At 35.9% G+C, this 23,436-nt stretch overlaps 1 protein-coding gene across 1 annotated transcript; it reads left to right on the plus strand.

Moving 5' to 3' along the window:
- Positions 1–14,452: 14,452 nt before the first annotated feature.
- On the plus strand, positions 14,453–23,436 carry LOC146387578 (immunoglobulin-like and fibronectin type III domain-containing protein 1). Its single transcript, XM_084929282.1, has 19 exons — positions 14,453–14,552; positions 14,768–14,849; positions 14,925–15,117; positions 15,287–15,400; positions 15,776–15,944; positions 16,044–16,316; positions 16,479–16,715; positions 16,916–16,978; positions 18,598–18,713; positions 18,931–19,072; positions 19,165–19,458; positions 19,575–19,877; positions 20,136–20,315; positions 20,416–20,544; positions 20,653–20,732; positions 20,921–21,113; positions 21,287–21,583; positions 22,738–23,064; positions 23,154–23,436. Exons 1-19 carry the CDS (start codon positions 14,453–14,455, stop codon positions 23,156–23,158), a joined length of 3,297 nt encoding a protein of 1,098 aa, XP_084785408.1. The 3' UTR covers positions 23,159–23,436.

Below are 23,436 nucleotides of genomic sequence, written 5' to 3' on the forward strand. Positions count from 1 at the left end.
TCGTGACATGAATTTTTAATGTGACCTGCAAGTCACTTTGACCTGAAAATAATAATAAAAATGTACCGGACAGATTTTTGTTACTATAGACTATTGTGGCCCTGGGTCAAGCCTCAGCATAGAGGACAAGTATTGAAATTCATGTGTGTTGTTCACATTCATGAAACTTTCTGAATAATAACTTATGTCCAGTGTTTCTTATATTACATTTTTAAGCATATTTTGAAAGGCTCAGCCATCATTCCAAGTTTAGAGTCAATAAGAACTAGAGGCTTAGGTAAACCCTGAGCCATACATAAATTCTGAATGCAGGGTGACACAGCTCAGTTTCAAATACTGAAATTAATATAAATGCTAAATCTGGTCATATTCACGCTCAGCCTAAACCTGCAATAAAATAACTGTCGCTCATTGGTAACTTAATTTTAGAATGAGGTTTATCTTGCTTTGTTTTGATGAACAAATAAAAATGTATTCCTTTTCTTATATGTTCAGATACATATCAGATAGCCTACATGTAAGATCAGACAATGCCGAGGCGGCTCCACCAGTGGCACTATAACCCTCTGTATCAGATCCTATAAGACAGCACAGAAGCACCCTGCTGCCATTCTAAAGTTGACTTTCCAGTTTTGAGGATTATATTAGTGAGCCTTAATGCTGCAATTTATCTGCTGTCACCTTTTCAAGAACTTATAGGAATCCAATACCAAGGCTTATGTCAGTAACCTCCAAGAACTATGGTAACAAACAAAAGTAAAAAACAGTGGTTAAAGGTTGTTCTGAGGGTCTTTGAAAGGCTTTACTGCATCTCAAAAAAAAAGCCCAGACTCAAGAATCATCTGAAACCTAGCTGACAACAGACAATGGAAATTGAAAATACGGTAAGTAAAATGACCAAGAACACTGTGATGATCGTGTCCACAAACACACAATTGAAAAACTCTAGTATTACTAATTATATTTCACAATCATATAAATCAGATACAGAATAAGGTTTAATGCTGCCAACTTATTTTCACATTTAAGATTTCCAGTTACTAAATGACTGGTTTAATCAATTAGCTTTTTTTGTTCTCATCAAGACACTGCACTATATTCTAAATGTCGGTGTGCACATTTGATTACACTGTTTTGCCATGAATTTACATAAGTTAAAGTAGTTGTTGTTTCTATCTTCTTGAGCTTTCTGTGTGATATGTGTCTTTGTATTAAATTTAGTTATTGACTCTGGGGTTTGCCCCTTTTTCGTTTAAAATCCTTTAAAACATTAGTATATAGATCCATCTCATTTGGGCAAGTCAGTTTGTTAAGAGATTATTTATTTATTTATTCATTTATTATAGACAAACTACATTGCTGTTATTTATATTCACCATTTAATAAAAGCATGATTGTGAAAAAAACAAACATATTACTACTCATGCTAATGTCATTATGGAGAGAAATTGACTAAATATATTGTTAATAGTATTCATGAGAGAAAAGAACCAGATAAACTACACAGAACAAGCTCACTCATTTATATGCTTATATTTACTATGTAGCTCTTGAGATTTTTACACCTTTTTTCTGAAACTTTAAAATTCTTTCAAACAGAAAAGGGAAAATTACATGATATGCACGTCCATGTTATAAATCAATCAGTTCACTTATAACAGCGTTCAAAAGCCAACTCTAATAAATATGGCTTCACAACAGTACACCAAGCATACAAACCCATTAAATATGTAGGCCTTTTATTAACTGACAGAGCCCAGATGATTCATTTTAATTAAATTTAATAGAGAAAGCTTAAGTAGCTATCAAATATACTGTCATTGGACTATTGAACCATATAAATGAAGGAAGACTGAGCATAAATATATTGAGAACAGCAGCTTTCACATTGCTTTTTCCCTGAGATACAGTGTGGTACAGCATATTGTTGACATTACATGAGAACAATCAATTTGAATCTTCTAAATATGCAAACACATTGCCAAAAGTATCTATAATCTAAATCTTATTTTTCTTTCTACATTCATTTGTAAGTCATGTAAGTATGGTGCTACGTCTTCTGCTACATAACAATGCAAATGCCCTCAATTTCAGTTATGCAGAAAACAACCATGCAGGTACAACAGCAGGTGAAACGTTGTTCTGCTTTGGTTTGACAGGTTTATGTTTTTAGATACAATTCTATTTTCTAAGACTTCTGCATTTTTTCCTCTTTTTGGATGGCTGACATTGAAAACAAAGACAAAGCCACAAATCAATGGCAAGTTTTGCAAACTGTTGATGAGTGCAGGCAAGAAAGATTACACGAGCATCTGTTCTAAACTACTGATTTTTGCTGGATGCTAAGGAAACTACATGAGCAAGAAAAAAAGCACATTTCAGGTTCATCTAAATATAAATACAAAGCAAGCACAGTTATATATCATCAATAGCAAAATGTTGCCATACAAGAAAAAATATTTTAACTGTGACATTTCTTTTGCCGTACAGTGAAGGCTTGAAGGATGATATGGCTTACAGCTCTTTACCCAGAGATTCTGGACATAGTGCACACAGCCAGACTCTGATGTCAAGGGGATGGCAGGAGACCTGCCAGGCGACATATGTTTCTGAATACTATGCCAGCCACTTGGTTATGATGTTCTATGTATGCCCTACCTGCTAGCATCTTGCACCCTGATGTTATGTGCTGGATTAGCTCAGTGGCATCTTTACACCTGGGGTCTTGCCTGGTGTGATGGACACCAGTCTCAATGGATCTTGTGCTCAAAGCTTGTTCCTCAGAGGCACCATGATTAGTGCCTCTGAGACATCTTTCAGTCCAGCTTTGTCCAGCCACTGGTAGGATTTGTGGATGTCAGCCACTTCCTCTATCTGCCAGTGGAACATACCGTCCAGGGCTTGATAGTTCCTCCTCTTGTTCCTCTTTTTTGGGTTTCTGCTGCTTGAGGTATTCACTGAGCATGCGGTCAGTCGTGGCCTTCTTCCTGATGTACTCGTGGATGTTCGTTGTCTGCAATGTTGCCTTCTGGTAGTTCAATCCCCTCAGTTCTGACTATCTTCCCTCTCTTCGTTATCATCTGACTACACTTCTCCAATTCAAATGTCAATGTCGTTGCTGTATATATCCTGGTGGTCTGGCTCAGTGAATTGATGTCTCGTTCACTATTGGGATACAGCTTGATGTCATCCATGTAAAGGAGGTGGGTGATGATTGCTTCTTTCCGTAGTCAGTATCCGTAGCCAGTATACAAATAAATAAATGACCCATTTTTCACACACTGAAATCTAAGGCAATGCCTGACCATGAAAATCTCAAAAAGCATTAAAGATAATAGCTTGAATTTTTACTGTTTTTTCTTACCATCAATGTGAATCTGTAATTTCGGACAAATGTATCAAAAATGTCTAAATATTGGTTATATCAGCACTACTGAAAGTCCCACATTTGAGGATACATAAATCAAAAACTTGAAATTGCAAAAGTCAACTTCTGAATGATATCTTGTTGAATTACACAATATTGTAAAATAAAGCAAGTAAAATACGTTTTAACATGAAATTCTTAGACACAAAAATGAAGAAAATGCAATTTTTCATTCAACTGTCACACTACAACTACAAAACAAAAATATTAGTAGTCCTGATAGTACTCTGAACAATTTAGTTCAATATGTAAATGTTTTCTTTTATTTTCAAGATCTGCGTCATTCCATCTCCAATCATGAAACTTTTTTTTGCAATGTGAAGTTGTTTTTTTGTCTTTTGTTTTTTTTTTTTTTCAAATTTTATCTAATCAGTATTTAGACATTTTTCAATGTATTTGCTCCAAATTAAAGATTCTGATTCATTCTAATGGTAAGACAGATCAGTAAATATTTCAGGCTTTTATCTTTTATAGTTTATATAGTTTACCAATATTCTTTTTTAGATTTTCATGTTTAAACATTGGCTCAGAGTTCACTGTGCAAAAAAAAAAAAAAAAAAAAAAAAATTGTGCTACAATTATAATATAAGGATTGTTTTAATACTTTCATTTAATACTCTTGAGAAACTTGAAGTCTAGAACATCGCAAAATGCTGCATTTGAACAAAAGTGGTGTGAAAACCCCCACAAACAATCTAAAGAGCTTTGAAAGAAAAGCATCCGGACTTCGTTAATTTTCTTCAAGACATTTCACCTCTCATTCAAGAAGCTTCTTCAGTTCTAAGAGCAGATGGTGGAGACCCAGATTTTTTTAAGCCCTATGGGAGTGTCCCCCAAGGGGGGCATGGATCCCCTATTGATCCTCCACCTAATCACACGAGCCAAGGTGTGAAAACGGGTGTGGGTCACAATCAACCAAGGCTTCGGGTGAACCCGCTGTGAAACCTAGCCTCACCCTATCACGTGATTTCCTGAGGTGAAATGGCCCAACATGTGAGTGGGCGTTAAGGCGTCTGGGAAGGGATTTTAAAACAAAGACAATATAGATATGCTATTTTAAATTCAATTCAATTTTATTTATATAGCGCCAAATCACAACAAAAGTCGCCTCAAGGCGCTTCATAGATACAGAGAAAAACCCAACAATCATATGACCCCCTATGAGCAAGCACTTTGGCGACAGTGGGAAGGAAAAACTCCCTTTTAACAGGAAGAAACCTCCGGCAGAACCAGGCTCAGGGAGGGGCGGCCATCTGCTGCGACCGGTTGGGGTGAGAGAAGGAAGACAGGATAAAAGACATGCTGTGGAAGAGAGACAGAGGTTAATAACAGATATGATTCAATGCAGAGAGGTCTATTAATACATAGTGAGTGAGAAAGGTGACTGGAAAGGAAAAACTCAATGCATCATGGGAATCCCCCGGCAGCCTACGTCTATTGCAGCATAACTAAGGGAGGATTCAGGGTCACCTGGTCCAGCCCTAACTATATGCTTTAGCAAAAAGGAAAGTTTTAAGCCTAATCTTAAAAGTAGAGATAGTGTCTGTCTCCCGAATCCAAACTGGAAGCTGGTTCCACAGAAGAGGGGCCTGAAAACTGAAGGCTCTGCCTCCCATTCTACTTTTAAATACTCTAGGAACAACAAGTAGGCCTGCAGAGCGAGAGCGAAGTGCTCTAATAGGGTGATATGGTACTACAAGGTCATTAAGATAAGATGGGGCCTGATTATTTAAGACCTTGTATGTGAGGAGCAGGATTTTGAATTCAATTCTGGACTTAACAGGAAGCCAATGAAGGGAAGCCAAAACAGGAGAAATATGCTCTCTCTTTCTAGTCCCTGTCAGTACTCTTGCTGCAGCATTTTGGATTAGCTGAAGGCTTTTCAGTGAGTTTTTTGGACATCCTGATAATAATGAATTACAGTAGTCCAGCCTGGAAGTAATAAATGCATGAACTAGTTTTTCAGCGTCACTCTGAGACAGGATATTTCTAATTTTAGAGATGTTGCGCAAATGGAAGAAAGCAGTCTTACATATTTGTTTAATATGTGCGTTGAAGGACATGTCCTGGTCAAAAATGACTCCAAGGTTCCTCACAGCGTTACTGGAGGCCAAGGTAATGCCATCCAGAGTATGAATCTGGTTAGATACCATATTTCTAAGATTTTCAGGGCCGAGTACAATAACCTCAGTTTTATCTGAATTAAGAAGCAGAAAGTTAGCGGCCATCCAGGTCTTTATGTCTTTAAGACATTCCTGCAGTTTAACTAATTGGTGTGTGTTATCTGGCTTCATGGACAGATAGAGCTGGGTGTCATCTGCATAGCAGTGAAAATGTATGCTATGTCTTCTAATGATGCTGCCTAAGGGAAGCATGTATAATGTAAACAGAATTGGTCCTAGCACTGAACCCTGTGGAACTCCATAATTAACCTCAGTGTGTGAAGAGGACTCTCCATTTACATGCACAAATTGGAGTCTATTAGATAGATATGATACAAACCACTGCAGTGCAGTACCTGTAATACCTACAGCATGTTCTAATCGCTCTAATAGGATATTATGGTCGACAGTATCGAACGCTGCACTGAGGTCTAGCAGGACAAGCACAGAGATGAGTCCACTGTCAGAGGCCATAAGAAGATCATTTGTAACCTTCACTAAAGCTGTTTCTGTGCTGTGATGAGCTCTGAAACCTGACTGAAACTCTTCAAATAAACCATTCCTCTGCAGATGATCTGTTAGCTGTTTGACAACTACTCTTTCAAGGATTTTTGATATGAAAGGAAGGTTGGAGATTGGCCTATAATTAGCTAAGACTGCTGGGTCTAGAGATGGCTTTTTGAGTAAAGGTTTAACTACAGCCAGCTTGAAGGCCTGTGGTACATAGCCGATTATTAGAGACAGGTTGATCATATTTAAGATCGAAGAATTAATTAATGGCAGGACTTCTTTGAGCAGTTTTGTAGGAATGGGGTCTAAAAGACACGTTGATGGTTTGGAGGAAGTAATTATTGAAGTTAACTCAGAAAGATCAATTGGAGAAAAAGAGTCTAACTTAACATCAATGGTACTAAGAGTAGCTGTAGATAAAACCACCAATAACGTTAGATGTGTTTTTTTTAAACACTGTTTACTGCAAAAACATTCAGTTTTCCTACAGACCTGTGTATACTGTGTGAAAATACATGCCTGGCTTCAAATTTATCTTTTACTCTGGTGTTGCAAGTTGCTAGGGAAAGTCATAAGTGATACAATTTCATGTGGATGACAAAGTACAACCGTGAAATAACTATACATCTTTTATAAAGTGCTAAGACATGCAAACATTATCAGTAGCCACATTGTATCCTATTGTTAGTGGCACACATCATTAGTAGGAGTTTCCTCTATTAGGCTTTGACATTTGGAAGCCTATAACCACATACCAATGGTATGTAGAAATTCTCTGTAGTAATGCAGTAAGGAAAAAAGCATACCCTTAATTTAACAACCTGAAATAAGCACTCATTTGAGAACATAAAAATATATGCCATAAATGATTTATCTTTCAGCCATTTAACTGTAGTGCTATTATACTATGTATACTGACGTATTATGCATTTAAACGAAAAAGGGAGAAAAACCTTTTGAAAAGTGATGGTAACACACAGATAACACACTACCTTAGTTCAGACTATACTGCTTTGTGCAATTTTAGCTTGTTTCATCATTGTTTTGGAGGGTAGAATTTGAAGCTTTTGACTTTTGTGACCTTTTGTAATAAATGCCGTCAAGCCCATCAAGCCTCTCATATCAGCTTTCACTGTCTGAGAACCTCATAGTTCTTGTGTCACACATCCGACTTTTATTAAACATCTTGAACACACACACACACACACACACACACACACAAGTTCATGCTCAGACTGAGCATAACTCTGTTATTATGGTACCACAATAACTGGGCAGTGGTCTAAAGTGCCAACAACCGTGACTCCATGATAAGTCTGAATGACTCCTAACATGTAAGTAAACAGCCCCAAGGTGGTAAGTGCATTAAATAGAAAAGATATTTCTACTAATAAATTAAATAAATAAATAAATAAAAAAGTTAATTTTCTGTGATGTGTTAAAAGTAGTTTTACAATTCCTGGTCAATACAAAATTACCCTGTTAAACATTCTTTTGGATGTATAAAATAACATCAATTGGAGGTAACAGTGTAGTTCAACTATGTAGAATTGCATTGTTACTAAATACAGAAACAATGGAAATAATACAGTCTTAATTCGTGGGAATGATTGCTGTCCTGTGCTCAAGAAAAGTTGCTTTGGAATGAGCAGTACTTTAATTCCTCAGAGGATTTCCCGCCCTTTCAAAGCTGATTCATTAAAAAAGAAAAAGAAGAAATTTTAATGACAGCAGAACAGAAAAGCTGTCCTTGTAGGTTAATACACTGCTCAATTAAAAGGAATCACCTTCATCGCAGGAATCCCGACCCCCATTATGGAATGGGTAATGTATTAGAAATTAAAAGATCCTACATAATTTACTGCACTGAAAATTATCAATCTATGGGGGTCTGAAATCAAAGACACCCCAAAAATCCAGATCTGTAGAGGTCTGTGCATCCCTGAAAGGATACAGTATGACTTCCCAGACCATGACTGACCCACTCTCAAACAGGTCATGCTGAATGATGTTACAGGCAGCATGTTCTCAACAGCTTCTCCACACCATTTTATGTCTGTAAACAGTATGAGGTGGACCTGCCAGTTCTGGTATTCTATGGCAAATGCCAATCGGGCTCCATGGTGCCAGACAGAGAGCACAGGGTCCACTAGAAGGTTCTCGGGGCAAAAGATGAGGAGGAAAAAAAATCTGTCAGTGACTTGCACCTTTCCTGTGCAGCAACGTATATAAAGAATATAGTTTGGTATATATTATTGTTTTTCCATGCATATTTGTTATAATTTGGCCCTTTTAGTTCAACCATCCCAGAAGAAAGCTCACCTATAGTCCTCTCAGAGCATTACTACCAAGTCATGTGGCTAATTAAGCCCATTCAAATACTGAAGAATAAATAGTAGAGGGTGTGAGGCTATCAGCTGCAAGTAAGAAGGCTGTAGTGGTCACAGTTGTATTTCCCATTTTTTAAGCTAAGTATAAAGTAATGGGGGTGGCTGAAGACTTTAACAGTAGTGTACACACTTGCTTAGTTGAGTATTTCTAAATGATCTGTAACAATGTGTGAAAGGGACAGAATAAAGGAACTGAAACAGGGAGAATGTAAAATGTAAAGTCTTGTAAAAGTGGTATGTGTGATCATAACAAGATTCATTTTTAGGTGTGTCATTCACAGTAAATGTCCTGAGGAAGCTTATGTATTTGTCAACAAGAAGTCCCAGTTATGGTCATCTCAGCACAAGGCTTGCAGGCAGCCTTGGCTTTCCGTCTTCCTATCTAGAGGTTGTGATTTATGCCAAAAACAAAAAAGCAATCCCCTTTCTTGGCAGGCACTGTGTCTGACAACGTGGGAGCTTGTCGCAGAGTCATTGGCATTTCTGTAAGGATTTAATAGCTTGTAGACCAGGAAGGCAACACTCGAATATCAGCCAGGGAAGCAGCACTACTGAACAGGATCACAGGAGTACTGTGGTGAGTTCATCATTCATCTTATATACATCACCAGTCTTAGATGAAGGTGTTAAGTATTAAGACATGGCTCTAGTTTTTAACACTCAGTTCTGGGCCATATTAAATCTTAAAGATAACAGTAAGTCCATGTGATAAACTGTGCAAAGTATTTGCCTATAAACACAACTGAGCTGACTTAATAAAAGTTCTTTGTTGTGCACATGAAAGTGGTTTAATTTTCCATCATTCACATTATTTAAGTACAGTGAAGTTGTTTTCTAATTACTCAGCTCCTATGTTTCATTAAATATGCATTTCAAAAGGTTTTTCAAAAATTTTGAAAATGCAACAATAATGCACGTCAGTATACAAAAGTAACTGCTTACATGAGTTCAAATAAAATGAACTTTATGTGATTTCCAGATCTTGTATATAATTGTAGCCAGTTGGCAAAAAATCCTTACTACTCATAACTTTTCTATGTGCAAGAACATAGGGCAAACTTTGAAAATATCACAGAACCAAGAATCATCCTTTTGAGAGCATGTTATTTTTTTTAAAACTCCTAACTTCAATTTTTCTTCATGAATAGTTACTCTAATCTGCTCTATTAATTTTTCATCCATCAGCTTATCAGTTTATGGCCCCTCAAAGTTTTAAATGAAGATTTAAATAGATAAATGAGCTGCATAAAAATACAAAATAGCTTATGGTGAAATTCTGGAAAAATTCAATTTAAGCAAACCTGGCACTCTAAGCTACTGGCATCAGCGTCATCTCCGTAGATAGCCACATGCTTTCTGAACATGCCCCTCAGAGTGTCTCCCTTTTAATCATATTTATGATGCTCTCAGTCTCTGAGTATACTATCCCGTACTGTATTTCATCTCCAGTCAGAGAAGCAGCTGGTGGCATTAACATCGACAAGTTAACATCAGCAAAGTTGTGTAAGGAGTGTGTTGGAAGCCAAGTACACAAAAAAAGAATTTCTAGAGCAAAAAAATAAAAAAAAATCTAAATCTCAAAGGCTTTTCTGACCATAAAAAATAACTTTGCAGAACAACCATAATGGGAGCTCAAGTTATGGGCTTAATCTCATCCCATTTATCCTAAGAATACAAGAATACAACAATGTGCTTAGCAATAACCATTTTCTGTTATATTTACTGAATACTTTAAAATATTTAAAGTCTTTTCACCATTTAGTTGCTGCTATAATCATAAGTAAATGCACCAAAAATTTAAAAAGACTGATTATGAAGGTTATCCGTTTTGTGCCCATAGATAGAAAATGTGGTAATCTATAGTGATTTAATTTGCTAGACTGAAAAAGTTTCACCTCAGTTTGACATTATCCTGTCAAAAGTGATTTACAAGCATATTAAGATGTGCAAGATGGGATGTTCACAGTTTTATGTGGCATGTGACCTATCATATGACAGTCCAGTTTTCTCATCTTCCAACAGCCATGAAGCGCTGAAACCCTAGAATATCACGTGTCTATACCAGGATGTGCTAGGTTTGTGCAAATACTATACATGAGAATGAAAGATGTCGCACGCATCTGAAATATAAAGTCAGTGTATCTAATTAATCAGCAACAATGTAGAGCTATACAGACTGAAAAATTATGATGATTAGTCAAGTTACTCAGGCATTCAGAAACAGTTTATTTTCTTGTTCACACATATGTGAAAGAGTTACACAGTTTGGTGGATTTTGCCATAACAGCTGTAGACGTCTTACACCCTTCCATGCTGTTAGATCAATGATTCAGAACATAAGCTCTGTACTTCATTTCATTTGGACATAAAGTTTAACGCAGCCCACAGAACATTTAACTGGTCCTGGGACACAGGAAATGGGTCGAACTAAAGTGCTCTGGAAACACTGAGTTTTGGGAAACAAATTTTCATCGACTGTGACTCACATCCACTCAAAGCAACTCATTTCATAACACTAGCAACAGGAATTTACAAATTCTGTAAAAATTCCCTCTCCACCAAACTAAAAACTACAGTATATGTAGGTGTGATGATGAAACTGCTAAAATGTAAGAGGGAACATTAGCATTTCTCTGTCAAATGATATTTTTTACAGTACATAAAATTAGAGATCCAAGCAATGTTTTCATATTTAAACCTATAGTCATGTACAGTTTTTCTTTTCCTTTTTTCTCTTATTTTCTTTTCCCCGTCAGACTTTGTTTTGACTGACAGCTTTGACAATCTCAGCATACAATACTAAACAGTATATAATCCCAGATCTCTTCCTGTCATTATAAAATCTATCAAGCTGATGTTTCTCAACATATGGGGAAAAAAAAAAAAAAAACCAAGAAAAAAAACCCAGAAAAGTAATAAATAAATACATCAGCTTATCATTTATTTCAACCAGAGTGATGGTTATAAAAGGATTTATTGACAGAATTTGTTAGTTTTCGTATCATTTCATACAATCTCATCTTTCTTAAAACCAGCACTGATAAAAATATCTAATTCCTGCAATTATGCATTAATGTTCTAACAAAATATTAACATTTCTGCAAATCCCCTTAAGCCCCAGCAACACTGAATCCATTAAAATTAATGTTCAGTCTATTTTAGTCAAGTGACATTTGTCATTCTAAGTATAGCAATCATGTGGGTAATGAAAGCCATGTAGAGATCCCTGCTGTGGATGGATCTTTAAGATCATAAAAATGTGAATTTGCTAAGCATGTAATCATTTAAACAACACGTCAGCTTGCTGTATCTTAACGTCACAAGAAGAAAACTACAAATTAATAATAGTTTACACAATAATGTCATAAAGTGAAGTAAGAAATCTGGGCTTTTTCCCTTAACTATTCTTAAAAAGTTGCTTTCCTTACTTTAATTACTCTTGGCATAGGGCAAGAGTTAGACGACATGCAAAAACAGATGTCCATGTTCTGTCTTTTGCCGTGTATTAACAGTCTGAATTTGTCTCCAGTCACAGTATTTCCCTTAAGAACTCTCATAACAGGTTCTACATTTTTAATCCTTCTTTGTTTTGAATTTGTCCTCAACTAATCAGTCCCCCAGAAAAAAAAACAAAAAACAAAAAACTCACAATTTTGTAGTTTCTAAAGAAGAACATTTTCAAACATGGCCAAACTTTCCTGCACATAATGATTTAATGAAAGGTCGGTCACGTCTCGCAACGCCTCTCTTAAGCTGTTCGGTGCCAGATAACTTTTGAGTCTCAGTTTCAACTGAATCTTTAAACAATTTCTTTCAATAATACTTAATAATACTCAATAATCCAGTAATACAAAACTAAAAAATGCTCCTGCTATTTTAATAAATTAGTACACTGAAAATATTGTGTTATGTTTCCTAAATAAATTAACTTTTTTCCCCAATTCTTGCTGAATCCATTCAGGAATCAAAAGACCCAAGATGATTAGAAAATCAAAAGTGACAGACGGGACAGCCGCTGGCCAAGGTGAGCACTACATATAACTGTCTATTAGTGGCACTACAGAATAATCGACTAGCAAAACACTGTCTGTACAAATTTAAACAAATGATTTTTGCTTTATTATTCTAATTTCAACATCAATCTGCAACATGCAAGTGTTAACCAAATTAAATAAGTACTATGACTCTAGAGGGAAAATTATTAATTTAGGTATATTTGCATAATTCTGAATTTATCTGCTAGTCATGAATGTACATTGTCTATTAAATTCCTCCTATTACTAAGACTATACCATACATCAGGCAGACAATATTACAGGTTTAAGCAAGCACACGTTCATTGATAAGCTGTAGCAATATATAATAGGAAATGTGTACTGTAACCATTACAGTGCAGATTATATATTGGTACTACTTTTAAAATAGTTATATAGCATAACTATTCATTAAATATTCTGCAGGTCAATTTATTTATTTTGTTAGCTTGTTTGTTTGTTTTTTGGGTCAGTTAAACTTAAGTCGAATCCAATGTTACTACAATGCTGATCCATGCAGTACATTCTTCTTAACATATGCCTTATGAGCTCCTGCTGCAGAGAACTACAGTGGTAAAGAAGGTAAAGAAAGCAACAGAAAAAAAAAATGTTAGCCATTTATCTACCTACTGCTCATGAAGGCATCAAGAACTCATATGCAATGAATTTCTTGATATGCATGTCATTTGTGTGAATATGTATGTATTACTAAATATCTGTTCTCAGGCTGAATTTTAAATATGGATTCATACAGAAGATGTAAAAGAGGTAAATCTGACTGAAACGCAAACGCTACTACATTTAGTATATAACTCAGAGTGGTGATAAGGTGAGTAACATTAACATTTTAAAATATCAAGTAATAGAATGTGTTTTCAGCAATGGTTTAAGGGGGCTTGCTTACAAAACAACAGATTTTGATGGTGAATACAATTACGGCTATGATTTTCATCCTTTTCCTTGCTCCGAGTGTCACATGTATTGCCACTGACATTTCATTTTCCAATTCTTGACAGTTCGGATCAAGAAAAAATCTAAGGTCCCTGGAGTGATGATTACACAGTTTATCGAGACGCTGCCAGAGGGAAAGAGCCATCCAGACTTCACCCGCAAGCCAATTGCTTTGACCATCCAAGAGGGTATGTTTCATAGCAAAAAAAATAATAATTTTAAACATTAATATTCAGGGGAAAAAACATCCCAAGGAAATATGTGATTCTGCTAAATGGATTAGATCAATTCAATTTGCCCAAAGAAAAAGCCTCTGCCTTTCAAAACCAAGAAGCCTGTGTCAGTAGAATTGCATAAACCGTGACTAAACATCTGCAGAAGTGACAATGTTACCAAATTTATTCTGCATAACACAAATGATCTTTTTGCCTCTGTAATGTGAATGCATTAACAGGTACTGTTCACCCATTTCAATTTAATATCCATACTAAATGTCACAGTATATATTTGGATCTCTTCACTGTCTCCAGGGAATGACCTGTCTTTTTTTTTTTTTTTTTTTTTTCCCCACAGGGAAATTTGCTTTCTTTAAAGCTATTGTCATTGGAGACCCAACACCAACTGTAACATGGAGCAGAAATAACGGAGATGTGTCTGATACTTCCCGGTACCAGAGTAAATACGATTCCACTTCCAATGAGCATACATTTGAGGCAAGTGATACAGTAAAACTAAAGCAACATGTTCACATAAAGGAGAAGCAGATAATGTAAAGACAATCTAGAAGACAAAGATATTTGATTACATCAAAGGTAAATAATATTTGTTACAAAAAGTACAGTTATACAAATTTCAATAATAACCACATTATCCACTTCCACACCACAAATTGTGATAAATTAGATCAAAATGAAATTTAACACATTTGGTTGTTAATTATCTAGGTCCATTACACTCAGTATATCTTTTACTGTCCAGATGCCAAATGTTGCCCCAGATCAAGCAGATACCTACAAATGCTTCGCCACAAATGAATATGGACAAGCCATGGTCACAGTTGTTTTAAATGTGATTGAAGGTAAGGACTAATTGCTTTGTATAGATATGGAGATAGTGTGATGAAAGCAATCATAGAGTTATTAAATCTGCATGTATTTGAGTCTGCATGCAGATTCTGCCAAATTTGATACTTTGCTACTTCTACGCTTAAGGCTATTTCTGTTATTTCATTACCATATGTCTTTTTCCTACATAGTTGATAATGTATCATCTTTTTTTTTTTTTACTTTCTAGTGGGTTTTAAAAAAAACAAAGCCCAAAAGCAAGCAGCTGATGCAATAGAAGGGGATTTTAAGACTGTTCTAAAAAGGAAAAGGTAGGATTGAGGTAGTCTACTGATCACCATGCGTCATCTATAGATTTACAAATTGTTTACTATATCCATTTCCAGCAAGGTTCATCCCAAATCTGAGCAACCTGAGAAAAAAGAGGGAGAAATAGATCCAAAATTTTGGGAGCTTTTACTTAGCGCTGACAAGAAAGATTATGAGAGAATCTGTGCAGAGTTTGGGGTAACTGACTATCGTTGGATGCTCAAGAAATTAAACGAAATGAAGAAAGAAAGGGAGGAAGAACAAGCACAGGTCTGTGATTCGGTTCACAATTTTTTTTACTTCCTTTATGAGGCTTGATGTTGACTATACAAGCTTAAATTTGTTTATAAGTTTATTCTTGAAAAAATAAATAAAGCTATTTAGTTGCAAAAAATGTCTGTTTGCTTTCCTTTTATTACTTCCTCTGTTTTTGCCCCAGTTCGTCAAAAGCCTCTCTAATCTGAGACCTATTCAGGTCAATGCAGATGGCACTGCATCCTTTGAGATAGACATGGACCTCATTGAACAAAGCAGCTCTATATTCCTGTACAAGGTAAGTGATAGAATGAAGTCCTAACGCTACTAAACCATAATAGTAGAAAACAATGAATAGAGTCATTATCTAGGACCACCCCAAAATACCACAGCTATAATATGACCAGTGCTTGCAAAGATACATCAAGATAATTAGATGATATATACCAGATAACAACCTTTGAATTAATTTTTTATGTTTAAACACTAGATATGCAGCTTTGGTAATGAGTTTTTACTTTTTTTTGATGAAATCTTGTTATAATGCTATCAATATTTAATCAAATAAGACTTTTTTTTGTTTTGTTTTGCTATTGTCTTGCAGCTACGTTGTGCTATGCAAGTACAAAAATAAATGAAAATAACAATCTATGTATATATACACACTCCACAGGATGGTGAAATGATCCCTTACACAAAAGAACTGGGTGATAAGCTCAAGCACAGCCTTAAGAAAATTGGAAAAAAGTACATTTTCAGCATGAGAGACCTAATGCCAGAGGATGCCGGGCTGTACCAGTTGGATGTCGAGGATGTCAATATGTTTTCCACTGATTTTAAAAGTAAGCATTTTTACAATTGCACATGACACAACAAAATGAAGGATGTTGAAATAAATTCATGTATAATGTAGTATAATAAACAAATGTCTTATTTTTTAGTTCCCATGGTGGATTTCTTGGTGAAGATTCAGGAAGTAAAGGCAAAAGAGAGAGAAGATGCCATATTTGAGTGCGTCTTGTCAAACCCCTTTGCCAAGATTTTGTGGTTTGGCAAAAATATGCCACTGGAACAGGGAGATAAATATGACATTGAGGTTTCAGAAGACAAGCTCATTCACAGGCTGGTGGTTAAAGACTGCATGGTGGCAGATAAAGGAATTTATTGTGCCTGTGCAGGGATAAAATCTTGCAGTGCTTGGCTTGTCATTGAAGGTATATTATCTCCCACCAAAAGGCTATCTTATAATATATGATATAATTAACTGACAATATTTTTTGAAAGATTAGATTAATTTAATCTATTATTGAGTTCATGACATAAAATACATTTTTAAGTGCACACTGTCACAAATCTAATTGTCTTTCCCAATTCAGCTGATAAAGATGCACAAAAGGGTAAAAAGACAGCAAGGAAAACAACAAGAGCAGGGGGATCTGGGCAGGATTTACAGAAAATTGCCAAAGAGCAACAAGCAAAACTAGAAAAGGAGAAAGAGGAAAGAAAAGAGCAAATGAAAGCTTCTGAAGAGGCTGCACCTCCACCTGCTGCACCTCCACCTGCTGCACCCACTGACACTCCAGTTGTGGCTGGATCTGCAGCTTCCAAACCAAGTAAGAATGCCCAGAAGTGGTTTTAAATGAACATTAACCACATTAACCAAGAGAGAGAAAATGTCATTTTAGATAAGTGTGATGCACCTTTTCATATGAATATTATGTTGTTTATGTGGTTAGTCAACTTTTGTTATTATGTGGGTAATTATAATGTGTTCATCTATCAACCTCTGACTTGTTTTTTTATGGTTGATGAGGAGTGGTAAATGAACCAACAATGACAGGTTCACATCCACCAGTTGTGGAGGCAACAACCACTGGTAAGATCCTAAAATTACTTTGAGAACTAAAGTCCTTCTTACATCTAACTATTTAAAAGTATTATTTATGTAAACATTTGCCAAAATATAAATATAAAACTGCTAGTGAGGTCACAGTAATATTTTGGCTGAACTTCATAATGTAATCAGTTCATTAAGTAACTACCTCTTCACGGATAGATTTTAGCTGACTTTACCTTTTTTTGATGTTGTAAAATCATTATTCTTATAATGACAAAATAAAAGTACTGAAACTGAGTTGCAAGTCATTGAAATCATCAATAAACACAGAATAATAATAATAGCATTGTCATACTGTCTGTGATCGCACATAGGTGAAACATCAAAACGAGAAGCTGCCACAGACAAGTTTAAATCACTTATTGTTGTTATTGCCATCAGGCCACTCACCTGAAGAAACCAGTGGTAGTGAAATGCTAAATCAACCACTTGCATATGCAGGCATGCCAGATATTTAAAACTGAAAAAGCACTACAGTACTAACAATATAGAAAGACTAATAAAATATCTATATAGTAGTTTACACGACTTTAACAGAAGTGTAAAAAATAACACATTAACATCAATATATGTTTTATTCGAACCCCTGCTTACTTTTTTAATGCAGATAGATTTTAATTAGACAGAATATCAACCAAAAATCCAGAGGGGGAAAAAAAACACACAAAAAAACCAAAAAACCAAAACGAATGACATAAAAGTTATGAACTGATTTTCATGTCATTGAGCGAAATAATATTTGGTCCCTTACAACTCAATCAGTGAATCAATAAAACCTGCTAAAGGCTAGAATGTGCCATGAGACCATCAACAAGAAGCTTGGTAAGAATGTGACAACTGTTGGTGCAATTATTAGGAAATGGAAGAAAAATGGCCTACAATCGCCCTCGGTCTGGAACTCATTGAGTGAAATGAGTATTTGATACCCAAGAAAAAAACAAAAAACTTAGTACTTGGTGGAGGAACCCTTGTTGACAAGTACACTGGTCATATGTTTCTTATAGTTTCTGTTGCACTTTTTCAAGTTTTTCAGTACCGCTTGCTGATTATTTAGCATTAGTGTTTGCAGACAGTTCCTATAAACAATAGGCAACAGTAGGAATCTGTTAGCAACCAAAGTATTTCCAAAAAGGTATCTGGTACAGCACTTTTTGTGAATGATTTCATCTAGCAGCAACTATTCACAAGCTGGTCAGGGAATACACATTTTCCCTAACAACTGGTGGTTACCAGGGGTTCACTGGTGATTTTCAGTCTGTGTTATAGAGACTTATACAGACTCAGGCCTAAAGTGGATTTTAAGTTGGGAGTCTATAGGGACTTTCTTGTCTTTGGAGCCAGTAACTGCAGCAATCCCCAGATGTGGCCACTTGTTTGTTTCACAAACTTGTTAAACTATTGAAGAATTACAGAAAAACCTTCCAAAACATCTAGAAAGTTATCACCTTCATTTGAACAGCTATTTACTGAAATTAATAAAAACGAAACGTTTAAATACTGTATGTTTTCTGTTTTTATTCAATATGCATGCAGTTTTAAAGACAAAGCTTCATCACAAAGAATGCCAAGAGGATTCTAACTGCATTTATGTTTCCTAGAGCCTGGAATTACCTCTGGACTTTCTAATATTTATGCCCTTCGAGGAAAATCAGCTGAATTGCAAGTGAAGATGAACATTGACAGTGATGGCACCTGGTTCAAAGATGGAAAGCAGGTAAAGCCAATGAATAAGTATTATTAAATCTATATTTTTCAATTTTAGATAGCATTTGGAATAAGTCAGTATTATGAAAAACAAGAAAACTCTACCTACAGTATGTTTCTATCATTAACTAATTTTATATAACAAATTGTGTTAACAAAATTGCCATATCAGGTACTTTCCCTTTGCTTTTTTTTTTTTTTTTTTGCTTTTTTAATTTCCTTTTTAGTTAAACTCAGGTGCTGGGATGACCATAACCAAAGATGGAAATTCTCATGAGCTAAGAATTAAAAGCTGCAGTGATGACAGCTCTGGAGTTTATCAGTTTACATCAGGGGAACACAGCACACAAGGGAAGGTTACAGTTGGAGGTATAATATATTTTCTCTCGCTGTTACACTTCTATTAAATGGCAAAAAAAGTTACAGATCTTTAAAATGGACTTGTGCTTTGTATTTCATAGATGTACCTGAGTTTGATCCAGATGACCTTCACAAGTTCTCTAAACCTGTGATAGTAAGAGCGGGACAAAATGCTGCTTTCAAGATGCCCTTTCCTCCTCAGGAGTCTTTGGAGGTCAACTGGTTCAAGGATGGCACTGAGCTGAAAGATGGAGGAGGAGTGAAGATTGTGAGGGAGCGCAATCACAGCCGCCTGTTGTTCAGAGACTGCCTGCGGATAGACACAGGGGAAATAAAGATCCAGCTGAAAAACCCATTTGGAGCCATAGAGGCCACATCTAAGCTTATTGTGCTTGGTATGGAAACAAAGATAAATATATGAGAAAATGAGATTTTCTAAAGGGTAAATCAATAAACTTTCTAATATTTGTTAACTCCCATACTTATGTTTAAAATTTAACATGATATCTAGATCGACCCGGTCCACCAGAGGGTCCAGTGAAGACGGTTGAAACTACCTCATCAATAATTGAGATTAAATGGGACCCTCCCAAAGACGACGGCGGATCTGCTGTAACCAACTACATTATAGAACGGCAGCAGACAGGACAGAGTCTGTGGACAAAACTTGGAGACGTCTCAGCGGACAAGACCTCCTTCAGAGACAGGAATGTGACACATGGAAAGAAATACAACTATCGCATCTGTGCAGAAAACCCTGAGGGTATTAGTGATGCCCTGGAGACAGCTGAAAGCATAATGGCTGGCATAATGAGTGAGTGTAGAAAAATGAAGTCGTGTTTAGTGTTTCTCAGCAAATCCAAATGAAAATGCCTTCATGTAGCTTTTGTGATTGCTTTAAATACTTTATCATTGGAACAGCTACTATAGAAATCTAACATTTTATCATGGCTGGAATTTATGCTCTATCTTTAAGAGAAACTGCTTGCAAATGTCTTTGATTAATTTAAGTATGTCCTAAATATTAATGACGAGAGTATTTAATTAATTAGACTTCTTACTATTTTTTTAGTACTCGCCGGTCCTCCTGGTGCTCCTAAAGTGGTAAGTGCTTCAAAAACCTGTATCAACTTGACCTGGACCCCTCCAGAGGATGACAAAGGAGTGCCGATCATTGGGTACCAAGTAGAGAAACGAAAGAAGGACACAAATCAGTGGATTCCCCTAAATGCAGTTAATGAACCTATTGAAGGTTTGTAAAACAAAAATAATTTCTACTCCTAAAGAACAATTAGAACCTGTCTTTAAAAAAAAATTACTCTTTTATCTTGACATTAATCATATTTTTCCAGACATAAAGTACGCAGTCAAAGATATCACTGAGGGTTCAGAGTACGAGTTCAGGGTTACAGCAATCAATGAGTCAGGATCTGGAGATCCAAGCCCTCCATCTGCGATGGTGTGTGCAAAGAATCCCAACAGTAAGTCTTGACATGCTTCAGTGTGAATATAAATGATTACCTTAGTTATCCAGAGCAGTGATTTTTTTTCCTGCATGAATTTGAATGTTTTGTGTGTTTTATATCCAGTGAGACCTTGTTTTAAGGATCCAGAGGACTTCATTGTTGTCAGAGCAGGAAATTCTGCTCGTGTCAAAATTTGCTTTGAGGTATGAATGAACCTAAAATCAGGTTTCCAAGTATTTTTTCATCCCTTAATAACTCTTAAATCTGTCATGCCAGTATTTTCTGCATTTACTTCCCTTTTCATATTTTTTGAGTTGTAAGTTCACCACAGCATGACAAGGGAGGATTTGCCTCACATTTAAGGTAATTTATCCAATATCGATATCTTCAGGCTGAACCTCCACCTCAGATCACTTGGCTGAAGGATGACGAGAAAATATCTGCGTGGATTAATGTCATAAATACAGAGGGAACATCTCAGCTTGTTATTCCCAATTCAAAGCGCTCGGATTCAGCCATCTACACTATTAAAGCCAAAAACTCTGTGGGTGAGGCTTCATTTGACATTGACCTTAGAGTCACAGGTAAGGACATAGATATCAGCCTATGATTAATGTAAAACAGGTTGTATCACTACTAGTTTCTGAACTTTGTGAAATATATAATAGACTATATTGTTATTCAATTTGCCGAACTGAACCAGAGTATTAGCAAAATAATTATCCCACTTTCTGTAACTTATTCTGCTTTTTGCTAGATGAACCCAAGATTCCAGGGCCTGTGGAACTAGAGCAAACAGTACATGGAAAGCTAGTGATATCATGGGCTCCCTCACCAGACCAGGAGCTTGATGACCGCCTGTACTACATGGTTTCTCAACATGACTCCCTCAACAGAGTTTGGAAAACTATAGCAGACCGTCTATTCACTAACACATACACAGCTAGCAACATCCTTCCTGGGACAGAGTACCATTTTCGAATCTATGCCAAGAATGATATGGGACTGTCAGATCCATCTCCGTCACCTACATGGGGCATCAACATCAATAAAGGTGGGTTAGTTATTTTGATTATGCCATAACGGTGAACTAAACTATAGGGTGCATTAGTTTGATAATTTAGGTGCTTTCCAGAGACCATAACAGCTAAATTGTCAGAAACAAACATTTTCATGAAATACATTTTGTATCATTTAAAATCTGTTGTCATCACTGTAGGCACACCCTACATTAATAATAATAATGTAAGAGGTACTATAATTTGAACAATCAAGAACAATCAAACTGTTAGAATGATTCTGAGGTTTTCCTCGTGTATTTAAAACCTGCCTGGCTAACCCAGGCCAACATATTATAAAAGACTGCAAGTTAAAAGTGGACAATACACTGTATTAAGAACTAAAAGTACAGTATATACATTTTTTAAAACAGAAATCATCTCATCATTCTCTTTATTGCTATGTCTTGGTTAATGATTGCATTATTCTGATTTGTTTGTGTGATGTGTTTTGTCAGTTTTCTTAAAAGAATGGGATACATTTGATTAAATATGCCAATGTATACTTATGCTTCCTGAGCCTAATAGATAAAGGAGTTTAATTTAATTTAATACATTTTTCTAACCTAAAACAAAAGTCCTGCATCTTTAAAAAGAAAACAAAATAAAACTTAAGCAAAACATATGTTCACCTGGTGGGACAAGAGAGAACAATAGCTACCATGCACTTACCATGCAACAATTAGCCAACAGTTGTGCTCCTGCTCAGAAACTACCATACCTCATTCCCTGCCAACCTCAAAAACACACATCAGGCAGACTGGGCAGAGTCATCACACTTATGAAGTTGTCCTTTCTCAAATTTAGCACACAATATAAAGGCTTTGTTTAGTTGTTTAGCTGCATCATGTGTGGGACGCCATACTATGGCAACTTCTTCAGCGTCACTGTAAATTCTCCAGATGATTATTATTCTTACATTCGCTCAGGCACAGACTGCATTAAGGAGCTGACAGGATATGTATTCTCACATTGAGCTCTACCACATATCAAGAAAAGTTCAGGGTTGCACTGGATATGTAAAACTGTTATAATGCTGCTATTTGAAATATGATTAGTACGAAGAAATTTTGCAAATATTCTTGGACCTTTATTGACATTATTAAAATCTGACTTTAAATACTAACTTTGAACACTCCTTCTCTTTAAGTTCCAGTAACTTCAAATGGAATTATTTCCACAGAGGTCTCCTTCGAGAGACCTCCATCTATCTTGGTCCCTCTGAAAGTCCACACACCACCTAAAGGTTACCAACTCTTTATGACATGTGCCGTTAGAGGATATCCCGCCCCAACTGTATCCTGGTACCTGAACGACATCTGCATCAACTCAGACAATAATTACTACATCACCAACTCTTTTGGTGTCTGCTCCCTGTATATTCTCCGAGTTCGGCCAAAGGACAGTGGGGAATATAAAGTAGTCGCAGTTAACTCTTTTGGCAAGGCAGAGTGTTCCACTAAAATTTTTGTCAGAGGTAAGCTTTATTTAAGAGTATTATTATATTTTTGTAGTTTGTGATGAAGGGTTTATTCTTATAATTGTTTTTGCTTTTTTTCTGAACAGATTAATTGGCAACAAACCTTTGTGGAGCTTTTCTTCTTACTGAGATCCTGTGGAAAATACAGAAATAAAATGAATGAATTTTTTGGTTTGCTATATAAGAGAAATAATATACTTTCAATGCAAAGTGTGGGAAGAAAAAAAAGAGCTTTAATGCAAACTCATTTGATGTGTCTGAAGTGCAATATCTACAATTGTTACCCTGTCACTGGTAATAATAACTATTAAAATGAGTGAAGTGGCAATCTTCAGTATAAAAACATCTGTCAAATTGTAACCGCAATAA

This window comes from Perissodus microlepis, chromosome 5 (assembly GCF_051167445.1).
Source record: "Perissodus microlepis isolate ML-2025 ecotype Zambia chromosome 5, ASM5116744v1, whole genome shotgun sequence".
Classification (NCBI taxonomy): domain Eukaryota; kingdom Metazoa; phylum Chordata; class Actinopteri; order Cichliformes; family Cichlidae; genus Perissodus; species Perissodus microlepis.